The sequence below is a fragment of the Serinus canaria genome, chromosome 1 (assembly GCF_022539315.1).
Source record: "Serinus canaria isolate serCan28SL12 chromosome 1, serCan2020, whole genome shotgun sequence".
Taxonomy (NCBI): Eukaryota; Metazoa; Chordata; class Aves; order Passeriformes; family Fringillidae; genus Serinus; species Serinus canaria.
In genome coordinates this window covers 106,232,483-106,246,078 of record NC_066313.1, presented here as the reverse complement: position 1 = coordinate 106,246,078, position 13,596 = coordinate 106,232,483, and the positions used below count along the sequence as shown (strand labels likewise).

The following is a 13,596-nucleotide window of genomic DNA, read 5'->3' as shown; positions in this document are numbered from 1 at the left end:
CCTTATAACATGTTCTAGCCTTAAATGACAGCTTGGGAAGCTCCCACTGTCCTTCCCAGCACAGCCTCTGCCCCTGTAGGTGCTAGTGCTCTCTCCATGGGCTAAAGAGGAGTCCTGAGAGCTGCATCCCCACACAGAGTGTTCTTTTTAGCTGCCTGATTACAATTTATCAAACAAAACTGCTAATAATTATTTGTGGCTGTCATAGTATCCACTGCATGAGTAAACCAGAGAGAAACCCTTCTTTGAGCCAGTAAGTCAGTCCAGCTCCTAGAAGCACTTGACAATCCCACTCACAAGACTTGGCAGAATCCACAAAGGACAAAATTCTGCATCCTGGTCTTGAACCAGAACTCCACATGAGCAAAATCTTCCTCTGTGTCTTTGTGTCCACAGCAGGGTAAGAGCAAACAAACCTCCTTGTTCTGGAGGTCACCACTTAAACCTGATCCTGCCTGCCACACTTGGAACACACCATGGAGATAACAGATCACTGGCACTGAGCACAAAGAGGAGGAGAACATTCTTAAGCAGGTACACCAAGTCTCCTCTCCACGGGGAGCTGTGTCAACATGCTTGTGCCCCAGACCAATGATCTCCCGAAATAAAGGTGGATATCCATCTACAGAAATGTGCAGCTCTTTCCCTGAAGAAAAACTATCCCCCCCCCCCCCCCCATGCCCTGCATGACAGGAATATTTTTTTCTCCCACAAAAGGGCTTGCCTGATCTGTGAAATCAGGAGAGTTGTGTGGATCATTCCCAGCCATGGAAGCCCACAGCTCACCTTGGGGTTTGCTCTCATGCAGCAGCAGCTCCACTCCCTCTCCCAAGATGCTGGGCAGCCTGAAAGCTTTTTTTAGAACATTGTTTATGTAGCTTCAGAATAAAGAAGCATCATGGGGTATGAATCTCATAGCTCAGATACAACCAGCTGCTCCATCATAATCTGCCTTCACAAGCAATATTCATTAAACTTCTCAGAAGCATTCCCATACTCTACAAGCAACATCAGGTAACCCTAATTATTATTTCAGCTATTATTTCAGCTTTCTACTCCTGCAGTTGAAGTAAGATGTCAAACTGAATGCTACAACATAATAATTGTTCTAGTTAGGGACTTAAAATAACTAATTCACAGCTGTGCCACATCCTAGACTTGCATCAGTGTCTCTGTCTTATCAATTGAACACACCAACTACTATTTTTTAAGTATTACCACTGGTAAATAAATCCAAAGGTTTAGTTTTACTATAAGTAATTGCACAATGCTTGTTAAGAATAGAGAAAATACAACATACAGTTGTCAATGTTGTAAAAAATCCCATCTTATCAACATACAGGGTACAGCCAGGGTCCAGTTTTTTTCTGAATTTAATCCAAATAGCATGACTCTGCCATGCCCTCTGATGCCAGCCACAATACTCAGAAATTATTCACCCACCAGCTGACTCAGGTGGTCACACACTACTCCATCTCATCAACACAGAGAGAAGTCTTTTGCTCTTGTATTCTTTTAGTTAAGAGGCTTTGTTTTCATAGAAGCTGCGAAATTTTAAACACAATTTTATCTCTTTTAGAGTCCATCTAAACTTCAGTGGCACCGCCACACCAGAGGGTCACATATCTTCTTGTAAAATGATGCTGTGCTGCAAAATCACAGGGTACCCAAAACAAGTCTAGAGACCAGAGGCAGGATTTTATTTGAAAGAGGAAAGGGAAGAAAGTTTATCTGTTGAGATATCCAGCACACAAATGGATGATAAACTCTCCCAACCACATGTCTGTGGGAATTCTGAGGAATCCAAGCCAGAGTAACTGTCTGTTTCACTGAACATGAATATTAAGCACAGGTGAATTTCAAAAAACATTGCCTGGCTGCATAAGAAAGTTTGGTCATGTTTGTTTCCCACTGAATTTAAGCAGAGTAAGATGATGCTGTAAGATTTTACACCTTTCATATGGACCAAGCTGGGTCCACCCACACATGCCCATCAACCAGAGCTGATGTAATTCTTCTTGAAATGTATTTTTATTCCATATTCTTTTGCTTACCAGTATTGCACTAACATATGATGTAGAGCAAATATGTTTCTAAAAGGGAAATTGTAGTGCCACAAAGACTTGGGCTTGGTTAACAACTGACAAGCTGGTTAATGGTACTAGAATAAAATCTGGGTAATTGTCTGCTCCTCACTGATGAGGTGGCTCTTACTCTTATATCATTAATAACTTGACTGATTGCCTAAGAGCTAAGACTTAGCATGAAATTCTTCTCTATATCCTTCAGATTTAGAGGTCTTCAATCTTAAATATTTTTCATATTCAATAGTGGAAAAAAATAGGAATTAATTTTGGTCTAAAACCTGTTATGACACTGGAAATTAAGTGAAATTAAGGGAAGAAATCAACTAAGTGGTTGTGGTTCAGTTATATTCTTTATCATTTGGGGATTGCATTGCTCTAGGAAACAACCAAGCTCCTTGCTTTAATACTGGATATTCTTCATGGCAGAGGGATTAATCCTGTCTGGTCCCCCAGCAATTTGAGGTCAGTGAGCATGAGGGAAGGGAACACATTCAATCTGATACTTCTGTTAAAAAATAGCTATGGTGCAGCATGCTCAGGTTTCTGTACAACAGGGACCAAGTTTGTTTTGTGTTAAAGAGTGTTACATGCATATCATGCCAGCTCACAGAAACTGAGGACATTTTTCCATATCATTCTGATAATTCCATGTGCTGAAAATGCTCTCTAGCACAGACAAACCTATTTTGAGTACAACCATCTTGTCACAAAGCCACCAGCTGTTGCTTACAAAACACAAAAGTCTTGGGAGTGGGAGGTTTTATTTTTGTTGTTGGTTTCTGTTGAAAATTACACAAGTGCTGGATGAAATACTGTTTATGACCACACTGGCTGGTCCAGCACATCTCCTGCAGTTTGTAACTTCAGTGGTGAGTACAGAGGGAGAGCCCACCCAACACGTGCCTGGCAGGACTCTTGTGCTGGCCAGGAGGCTGCTGGCTGTCCCCTGGCTGTGGCAGGGACCACCTTGGATGGGACAAGGACTAGTGGCCCATTCTTGCACACCTCTCTGGTGACAATGCCAGAAAACACAGCTGAGGGGGGGTGAAGTCAGTGTTGAGCCGGACAGAGGGCACTGAGCTGCCCTTTCCATGCTGGGAGGATGCCCAGTGAAAGCATCACTTTGAATTTGGAGACCAATAGGGAAAGGATTAGAAAGGAGTGGGTTTTTTTTCCATAAGGAATTATTTATCTACAAGGCCATGGGCAAAACCAGCAGTTGCCCCATCCTGCCAGTGAGAGCTTTGCACAAGTGCTCTGAAAGCTGCACAGACATGCTGCACATATTCAGTAACTGCAGCAAGGTCACACTGCCTCCTAGGAAGGCTCTTATGTGTCCCCAGTCCTACCTGCCATGACAGAAATAAACCTGTAAGGTTGTCTCTGTGCACTACATTTTTTTTTCTTTTTAAATGGTGTGACCTTCTGTTGGAAAATCCTGATTCAATCCCTTTGAATCAGCTCCTGTTTTGTGAGAACAGGAAGCAAGGAATATACCAAGGGCTGGCTTGTATGTTCCAGGAAATAACAGGGAAACATTCCTGAAAGTCAGCTCTCCAGCATCTTGAGGTCCTGGTTCTTTCTTCAGGAGGTTTTAGATCACACTTGCACAGAGAAAAAACAAAACCCTGAAGACTACAGCTGATGCACAGATGTCCTATAGGTTATTCAGGGACAAGAGAGATCAATTTAAGCCTCTAGATTATTTGAACCCACAGAATTTAACTCAGCAGTTTTCCTGAAGTATACTGGAAAGAGGAATTCAGTTGACCTCAACATTTACAAGCAACTGCACACTAGATCAGCTTTAACTGACTCAAAGATTCAGCTATACAAAAAAAAGGAGCTCTGGCATAGCATCACAGACCTGAAAACAAAGGAAATTCGAAAAAAAATCTCAAAAACATGCAATAATATCAGCTGCTGATTTCCTCTAAGACATTATTTTGCAGGTAAATTGAATCATGCTCTGTCTGCAATCAGTGCACAGCACAGAGCAATAAATGCTACATCCAGCACAAGGCAGCTGCACCAGTGAAAATGAACCCAGCCACAAGATGCAGCCATCAGGTACTGAGGGTAACCTATCTGCATTTGTTTCCTTTCTTTGTTTTCAAAGGGAAACAGACATGCACTTAATTATGTCCCCATTCCAAGCCTAATTAGAGCCAGTTAGATGTTAAGTACTATTGAAGTGAAACAGGAGGATTGAGTTTCTATCTCTTCTGTTAATGCATACCTGGAAAGTGCCTCCTATCTTAACCTATTCTCCCAAGAATGAAAGGCACAACTTGTGTGGCACATTTCTGGTGTGTTGACTGTCTTTTGATGCAGGGGAGGCCACAGCAAGTTGTAATAAAAATGCCTTGGCCAGGAGACTATTAGGGAAGACAACAAAAATCCTTTTCCATTGCTGGAAATCTGCAGCAATCCTCCATCTCAAATAGCTTTTGGAATTGACTTGGATGTGTTTCCATAATCTGTTTACAATGTCCTTCACCTTTTCTTTGGTTGAGGTCACAGCATGGACCTGTACCTCTACAGTCCAAGCAATCTGCACACTGCCATGCACCTCTGTATTGTCTTCAAGATGGACAAACATCCCAGTCCAGGTGGGTATCCAGGTGTAAATCCTTGCAGGCTACAGGGGCCTGCAGACCTCAGGTTCCCAACTCTGCCAGACTTTCACCTGTGGCTGAGCTCCAAGCCCCAGACACAACTTTGAAGCCTCAGTGCTGCCCAACTGGATGGGTGTAACACATGCCATGACACAGCCTGTGATGCCATAAACTGGCTCCAGTTTCAAGTCCAGTACAAAAATAAAAAAGAATTTCAGTGCTACCTGACATATTCAGGAAATTCTCATTTATTTGAAAAATTCATTTTTTTAGAATTTCCCAAATCACTAAGTTTATATCATCGAGAAGACTACCTCCATCAAAAATGTCAGGTTTTGATATGGCTCCCATTTACTTTCAGAAACATACAAAATGAGCAATTTTTCATATTCCTTTGCCAAAAAATGCTAAAAGGAATTCTCCTTCACTTCAAAGTTGATTCCAGATGGAGGCCAACCCATGAGAAACTCCATCCAAACGACAAATGTTTTAAAAACTTATCAAATGACTAAATCAGCATGGCCTAGCTGAATCCTCAGTTGCAGGAGAGGTACTCAGGTCCTCACAGGCAGAGTTTCCTGTGTGCTGAGTTGCAGATGAGCTTTGCTGGTGGCACTCAGTGCAATTTGCCGTTCCTGTTCCTGCATTCTCTGAAGCAGTGCCCATAACCCAGTCAGGAACAAGAGCCTGAGGAACTTGTCAGCTTCCCTGGCAGCTCCCATCCCGTGGCAGCAGCAGGTCTGAGCTATCATTTCTGTTCAGAGGCATTAGGGCACTGAGTGGTTCTGTGGGTCAGACAGCAGGGGCTTCCTTCTCTTCCCAGTTTAAGGGTAATGTAAGTCCTCCTCTTCCTATGATATTTACAGGGTTCCACTCTTTTCTCCTCTCTGACTTCTCTGCAGAACCTTACAAGCATGCCAGCCTTTTCCTTAGCTCTCCTCCCAAGATCCAGAGACTTCTGCAGATTAAGTCCATCACGTCATTATTCACCCCATCACATTCTCCTAGCAATTAAACTCTTGAAAAATATCCTTTTTTGACTATAATAACTAAAAAATTAACATTTCAGTTTGATCCATGCAAATCCACATTCAGTCCAAACCAAATCCAACCTTTCCTCAAAGCTCTCAGCAAATATCTCCCAACAATAAATGATGGCAAAATTTCAGCCTTCTGCTCAGCTGTTGGTGACTGTGGTGAATCCTGCCTGACTTTTGGGAGAGGGTCACTGCCAGCATCACACAGTGGCAGCCACCAGCTGAACTCAGCCCAGCAGTTCAGGGAGATGGGAAAAGCAAGAAACAGAGAGGCAAGGGAGGCTGCTTGCTTCTTGTAAAGATTTTAGTATTGTCCCCAGAAACATAGAGAAGAAAAAGCACATCTGGAAAACATCTTGCAAAACACTGTGTGGAAATTACAGCAAAATCAGTATTAACAACATTAACTTCCACTCTTTCATTACAGTAGCTCCTAAAAGTCCTGTGTCCTCCTCCCAGAGCTCAAAGAGCCAGCTCAGCTATGAAGTAATGATAATCCAGTAAGACACAAGTGTGCCATGCTTCAGAGTCCCTTTAGTGCAAGGGAAATTCAAATGCTTCCCTCTGCTACCCCAGAACTGTGATAGAGACAGAACATTTCAACCATCTGCCCACCACCATGAGAGAGCTAAGAAGGAAAGAAGCCTGCTCTGCCCATCTCTCATCTCTGAGAGATGATTAAATGCTAATTAATAGAAATGAGCCTAAAGAAGCAACATTATGAGTATAAAAATGGCTGTACAATATCTGTCATCTGATCCCCACAGTCACTTCTGGAGTCCTGAATTTTATTCTAAAGATTCAATCCTGAGGTTTGCAAGATACTGAGATCAACAGGGCTGAAAATTGCAAATTTGGTGGCTGCAGAAGGGACTCAGCACTAGAGCAAAGCCAGCATCTCTGTAACAAGCATCACTGGGTTTAAACAGCATGTGAAAGATTGAAGGAGATGTTTCTGCAAGCTCACATGCACAAAGAGCCTTTCTAGATATTCATCTATTAACTCACTGGCACGTAAATTTGTAGGACAGTTGCAACAACAGAAGAAATGATGATAAAAATCCAGAGATGGAGACAACTAACAGTACCAGGTAACCTAATTTCCCTCCCTGACAGCACGGGGAATTGATAAATAGTCACAGAATCAGAGATAAAATCAGATTATTGGATCCATTTTAAATTCCCTTGGTTTACCTACGATAATTGCCTCTGTTTCCTTGACAAGCAAGGCTGGAATGAAGCAGCATCCAAGGACTCTACTGCTGTTCTCATGGAAAAGTGCTAAAGAGGCCTCCCCAGCACCTTTCCCTAGAATTTATATTTACCCTGTTTAGCACACAACAGGTTGCTCAGAGCAGGGGGAACACTAAACAGCCAAATGTTTACTACACAAACAGTGGCACTCCCCCATAGCCTCATGCCCTTCCTTCCCTGTGAAAAACAAGGGCTCCTGCCACTGCTTGGTTATGAATGCATCCTGTGCCCTCCCAAACAGAACGGAAACAACTTCCAAGTCACCCATTATCCCCCTTCACCAGTCCAAACTGACCCATTAATGTGAAAATGTCACCATCCTCAAACTACAGAACTGTCCTGATGCAAACTCCGAGGTCAAGGGGTCGCACTTGCTGAGATGCAAGCACAGCTCCACAAACAGAAAAGGAGCATCTAGCCAACAGCAAAGTCAATTATTCCATTAAATGAGGTGAAAAATGCTAATTTGTACCAAAACCACACCATTTTCAGAATGTGAAAAATCCCAATCAAAACCCCACTAAACAAAGCCAAGCTGTGTACACATCCCAAGAAGGAATTTACAAAGCTGACTCTGGAGTTATGGTTTCAAACACCATCTAGCCTTTTTTGTTGTTGTTTTTAAAAATCCAGCTATTTATTTAGCCAACAGAATTCACCTTGGGCTGTGCTTACTAGAAAACACCATTATCTTTAATCTTGCATGTATATCATTAGGAGAACAGAACAGGGAACAATTGACTCAAGGATAAGGAGGCAACTGCATGAGGTTTGTGCCTGAGCAATGGAACACTTCAAATCTGGCATGATGGGAGGGTACTGTGCATTTTTGAGAGCTTGGCTTTTTTTGGGATTTCAGGTAACTACATATGAGTAATAACACTTCTTTCTAAAAGTATAGCAATGTTGACTTTGCAATCAAATGGAACCACCAAGAGATTGAGCAATCTAAGCCACATGGGAAAGCTAAAAATTTCCCAAAATATTTCCTCTAAAACCATCTGCTAACATATATTTAAAAGAATTAAAAGAATAGAAATACAGGCATGGCAAGAGGTATTAAAAAGACCAGGAAAATGCAGGAACCAATGCAGAAACACTGGAAAGAAGATTTGGGGAGAAAACCAGTTATTTCAGCAGCCCAGCTGGACACATATAGGGGAGATGACTAATGCCACTAGTAACTCAAAGGGACACACAAATTTAATCCACATTGTAATGCAGAGTTTCAATGGCTGCATTTGAGGATGGGTCAGGAGTTGAGCCATAAATCTGTGTTCCCAAGCAGGCTGCCACACTCACTCTTTGTCTCAGTCATTTCCTGGAAAACAGCTCTGTGAGCCCCTGGAATGGCAGGGAAATGCCCCCTCCACCCTCCTGCCACAGTGGGAGGTGGCTGTCCCAACAGCAGAGCCACTCCCAGCACCCACAAGTGACCCCCCCCCCCCTTTTGGGGGAATTCTGAGAAGATGAAAATGGAGGAGCACTTTAAATCACTCACCAGGCTTCCCACACCTCCCATGGCAGAGGGGCACTGAGCCCATCCCCCTTCTTGGGGCCATCTCCAGACCCCCTGACCTCCACACCAGTGGCACCACACTCCCAGAGGAGCTGGCTAAAAGAAGAGGAACTGTATGAAAACAAAGAATTTCCACCTTTTTTAAAATCACAGCCCTGCTGTGGCCTCACAGCCAAGCAACTCTTCACTGCCCCACTTCTCTCCTGCCACCTGCCAACTTCCAAGGGGTCACACCAGGATGCACAGGTCTATTTTCAAGGCAATAAAAACTCAGAAAACCAAACTACCACTGAGTAGGTACCTTAGCTCTGATTTTGTCACATAGCCAAAGACACGCCAAGTTCTAAGAACCTACTGCAGTCCCCAAAGACTTTGGAAGATGCTCTTCAGATCAGTGACCCACCTTGGAACATTTCTAAATGGACACTCTACTTACATGCTTTTATGACACCACCTGACAGCAAGGAAACCCCATTCCAGCAGGACAGCACACACAGAGCACTCATTTGGGGGCCAAGTGTCTCACAGGGTCTGGGATCAGAAAGCAATCACTTTGCTACAGTGCCTGTTCAGGGCAACAACAAGCTTTGCATGGAAGACAAAACCCATTTTCCTCAGCCATATAACTTTAGGACAAGTGCATGCCCCCTTAAAGCTCCCTCCCAAAACTCATTGAGGCTGGCAGTCAATTTGGTAACAAAATATATTTAGAAGGCTACAGTGAAATATTAATTATACACATGTTTTAAGACCAAAGGTTACTTAAGTACTAGACAAATACAAGGTACTGAGGAGTGCTTCAAGGTTTTTCTCTCCTATAAAAAATTCACTTAGAATTCAAATCCAAAATTCATTTACTCTTAAAAACAAGACAGGCTCTAACTTGGATTTCTATGCAAGCAATTTATGATACCCAAAAGGAAAAAATAAAAATAGCTAACAGCCAAGTAGAGCTTTTATCATCTTTTTTTAATCTGCTAGTTCCAAACCAGATGCATTCAGTACAGAATTCTGATTAGGAAAAAAAACGGCTGTTGAATTTTTATTACTACATCCCTTAAGGACCAAAAGCGGTAACCTTAGGCATTTAATGTGTTCTATGAATAACAATACATATGAGCACACAAAAAGCTTGTTATCTCTGTTTGTGGATTTTTTTTACCATGTTGATACATTTACAGAAAGAAGTTGGGAAGTATGGTGAGGGGGAGGAGAAGAAGCTATCAAAATAACAAGTTACATTAAACAAAACCTATTTGGGAAGGAACAAGCCATGCAGTATGAAATTTGAATGAACTGTGTCTCCCCATTATGGTCCTACAGCTCCCATGAAATCTGTGCAGCCTCATTTAATGCTTCTACTAAAAGCCTTCACCTATACACATCTGTCCCACAAATACAAATGCAATTCATATTTAAGCCTGACAAAAAATCACTTGTTGGGGGAACATGCTGTGTACGCAGACCTTCTTATTTTATAAACAACATGAAACACACAGGAGTCCTTCATGATGGCTCAGAACAGCTCACTGGATAGAAAGAAGCATCTTCTCCCCACTCCCTCACATCTGTAACCACCTGACCCACCGAGCAAAGGGTTGCCACCACACACCACCCTGCCACAGGACGAGTTTCTGCCCTGTGTTGTATCACAGCTCCATTGCCACAGCTAGAAAAAAACCCATACAAACTGCAGCTAAGCAACACAGAGCTTTCTCCTTCAGAAATCAGCTTACAACCTCTCCAAAAAATGTGGGAAAGCCGTCAGAATAAAAATTTACAAACCAGCCATTTGTGGTGCTGGCATGGTTTCCTTCTGGTATTTAGCTCAGTCCAAGAAAAAAAAAAAAAAGTTCCTCCAATGGAATCCTTCTCATATTTTCAGCCCTGAGAATTCACAAGGACTCAAGTTGAGTTACACTGATTCTGGAGCCAGCAGATTCTAAGAGTAAAAAAATCACCCCAGAAAATAATGGAGGGGGGTTGAGGGAAGTCCATACATCCTTCAGCTCTCAAACTTGCCTGAAATAAAGAAAATGACCATACAGCCAGAGAAAACCATGTTTTTGCTCTTCTCATGGCTTCCTGCTCCAATTTATTCTAAATGGGTTCAGAGCCCAGAAAGAGGACAAAAATATGAATTAGCTTTTGTTCTTCCTTTTAGCACAGAAGAACTGATAAAGACTTAGAATCTGCTGTCAAATGCTCTGGGTCTTTACCAAATCCTTTGATGTCTTCTCCCACTGAGACCTGCCTATGTCCCTTGGCTGGTGCCTTGAGAAACCAGATGCAACAGCAAGCATGAGTCTTCATTCTCCTTTGATTATGGCTGCAGGATTCTGTCTCCAACCATTGATTTCCTCCTCCTTTTCCAGGCTCAAGGAAGAGGACAGAGACTCTGAAGGCTGTCTAATGTTCAGTAACTGGAAGAGTGGGCCATGCCCTTGGAGAAGATCAGGAGACAGGAGCCTGACCCACAGCTCAGAGGAAGGGAATTCACAGCAGAGCATCCCACCAGCAGAGCCGTGTTGCTGGAGCCCCAACCCGAGCTCAGCTGTGCCATTTACCCCACGAGGTCCCAGCTGTCAACCTGGCCTGGCACCCTGACAGCCTGCAGCACAAATGCCCTCAGCCAGCTACTTGGCTCAGGGTACAATTCTCTCTTTTTAAATGAGATTAGCGTTGGTGAAATGTGCTAGCTCAATGGGCATGCTGATCTAAGCCCTCTGTTTATTCGGGCTGCAGCAGATACAATGATCACTTAAAAGAAAAAAAAAAGACCCAATTTAAAAAGATGCCATGAATTCGCCTGAGCTCCTGCAGTTGCTCACTCATCACAGAATGAAAAGGGGCTTCTTACAGATCTGCTGAGAACTGAGGACTGGAAAGGATGAATCTTGAAACTGTGGTAAGTATATAAACTTAGCCACCTACCTCCTTGAGACTAATGAGAAGAATCTACTTGTCAACAAAAAACCCAACAGATTATTCTGGCTTCCTATCCATTTCAGTCATCAGACACCTCTGCTGCCACCAAGATTATTAAAAAAGAAGGGGGGGGGAATATGTTAAATATCTGGGGGGGGGGGGGGCACCAGGGAGCCAATAATACCGAGGTACTGCCATAAGTATGGATAAACAAAAATGTGTTTTGGTTATGCTTTAAAAAAAAAAAGGAAAGTCTATGAAGCTAAAGTTGAAACAGCTGAAGTCCTATGTTCGCTGTAAGGATGTCAAACGTTATTGCCATGAATAAGCAATTCTTTGTTTAGAATGCCTTTTTAAGCAGAAAGATGAAGATTTGAGGCAGTGTGTTTCGCAGGCACTTTCCACAGCGCAGAGCTACCAAACCGAGAGAGCAAAAGCAGCTCCCCCGGCTAGGAAGTGACAAATGCTCCTCAGTGCGCTGTGCCGATGATGTGCGGAGCAGGTCTCTAACTGCACACAGCGGGGCCATTATCGTGTGTTGCCACCGTGTGCCATTAAAAGGTCTTTAACCTGCCGATCGCCGCCGCGATACGCGGCTCCTGCCGGGGATCTGCTGACTAACAGGCCGGGGAGCTGCGAAAACCTCCAGCCCCGGGGTCGCCTGAAAAACACGGCCGGGCCGCCAGTCAGGCAATCGCGGCAACTCAATTAATGCATCTGGGTCAGGAAAATGGTTTGCGGGAGCCTGAGCCCGGTTACGAAACGCGGGTACCGCGGCCGGGGCGAGGGCAGCCCCCGCTGCGCGCAGGTACCGGGGGGCTCGGGGCGGCATCCCCCGCGCCCCGCGGAGGGACGGGGATGCGGCGGCAGCGGGGACACGGTCCGGCAGAGGGGACACTGTCCGACCGGCCAGGCGGGCGGCGGGGAAGGGGCAGGCTATGCAGGCTTTCAGGGAGACCCCTGCAACTTTCCCCCGCGGGGGCTCGGGGGGATGTGCTCGCCGCGAGAGGAGGCAAAACCCATCATTTTTCATGCATGGAAATGTGTGTGTATGTGTGTAAGCTCATATATATATGTGTGTGTGTGCGCGCAGATCTGTATCCGGCGGACATGCCCCGTCCCCGCTCGCCCGGCGGTGCCAGCCCTGCCGAGCCGCGCTGCGGAGCCCCCGGTGCCCCCCGCCCCGGGCAGGTGGGGGCCGGGGGGTGCCGGGCCGTGCCCTGCGGTGCCCGTGTGCCCGCGCCGCGCCGAGCCGCACTCACCCAGAACACGAAGGAGTAGATGATGAGGAGGGTTTTCAGACACGTTATCACGGGTTTGGTCTCCATTCTCCTCGATGCCATAATACTGAGATCCCGGCTGCAGGCTGGGCGCGGGAGGAGGCGGAGGAGGAGGGAGGGAAGGGGGAGGGAGAAGGGAGCGGGGGGGCGGAGGGAGGTGAGCTCAGCGCCCGGCTGCCGCGGCCGGGCTCACCGCGCCTCCTGCTGCCGCCCGGGGACCCCCGCCCCGGGCAGCGCACGGGGGGCTCGAACATCGTCTGCCGGGGGGCAGCCGCAGGGGTGACATTTACTGGAAGGTCTCGGGGAGGGGGTGGAGTTGAGGTTTTGAAAGATGAGGTGAAAGACACCCCCGGCCGCCCCGTTTTCTGGGGAAGATGCTCGGAGGCGTTGCTTGGGCTGCTCAGGGGCTTGGGGATGGAGGCGCTGCACGGTCGGAGCTGCAGAGGGAATTGCCCGTACGGGAGAAAATATCTTTCAGTGTCACGATTAAAATGTGTGCTCCTGCACAAGCTTCAAAGGTTTGGAGACCGCAGCAAGGGCAAGTAGCACAGGTTTGACGGTGCTCTGGTCACAGCCACGTAATCTGGCTGAGCAAGGCTGTACCTAAGAGCAAGAGCTCTGCACCGAAGCCATTGGAGGGGCCGGGGCTCCTCCAGCTCACTGCCTGTTCCGTGCCTCTTTTGTAGCTCTAGTGCAGGTGACCGTGTGGAGAATGTAAGAGCTGTGACCTATGGACGGTGCCTTACGAGACCCTGGCCCCTGGCCTTGTTTTTTTGTCAGCATCGAACCTGAACTCTGTGCTAAAACTGCTCTGGACATCGAACCCCAGCTAAACTGATCAGAATCCTCACACTTCTATGTCTTTGAGACCCT

The 13,596-nt window shown here is 45.5% G+C and overlaps 1 protein-coding gene across 1 annotated transcript in view; it reads right to left on the bottom strand.

Annotated features, from left to right (window-relative positions):
- The window catches only part of TSPAN7 (tetraspanin 7), an 89,504-nt gene extending 76,680 nt beyond the window's left edge, over window positions 1-12,824 (bottom strand). The window contains exon 1 of the mRNA XM_030234499.2: window positions 12,706-12,824. Coding sequence (XP_030090359.1) covers window positions 12,706-12,786 — 81 coding nt within the window. The 5' untranslated portion in view covers window positions 12,787-12,824. The remainder of the gene's footprint in view (window positions 1-12,705) is intronic.
- Between the last annotated feature and the right edge of the window lie 772 nt (window positions 12,825-13,596).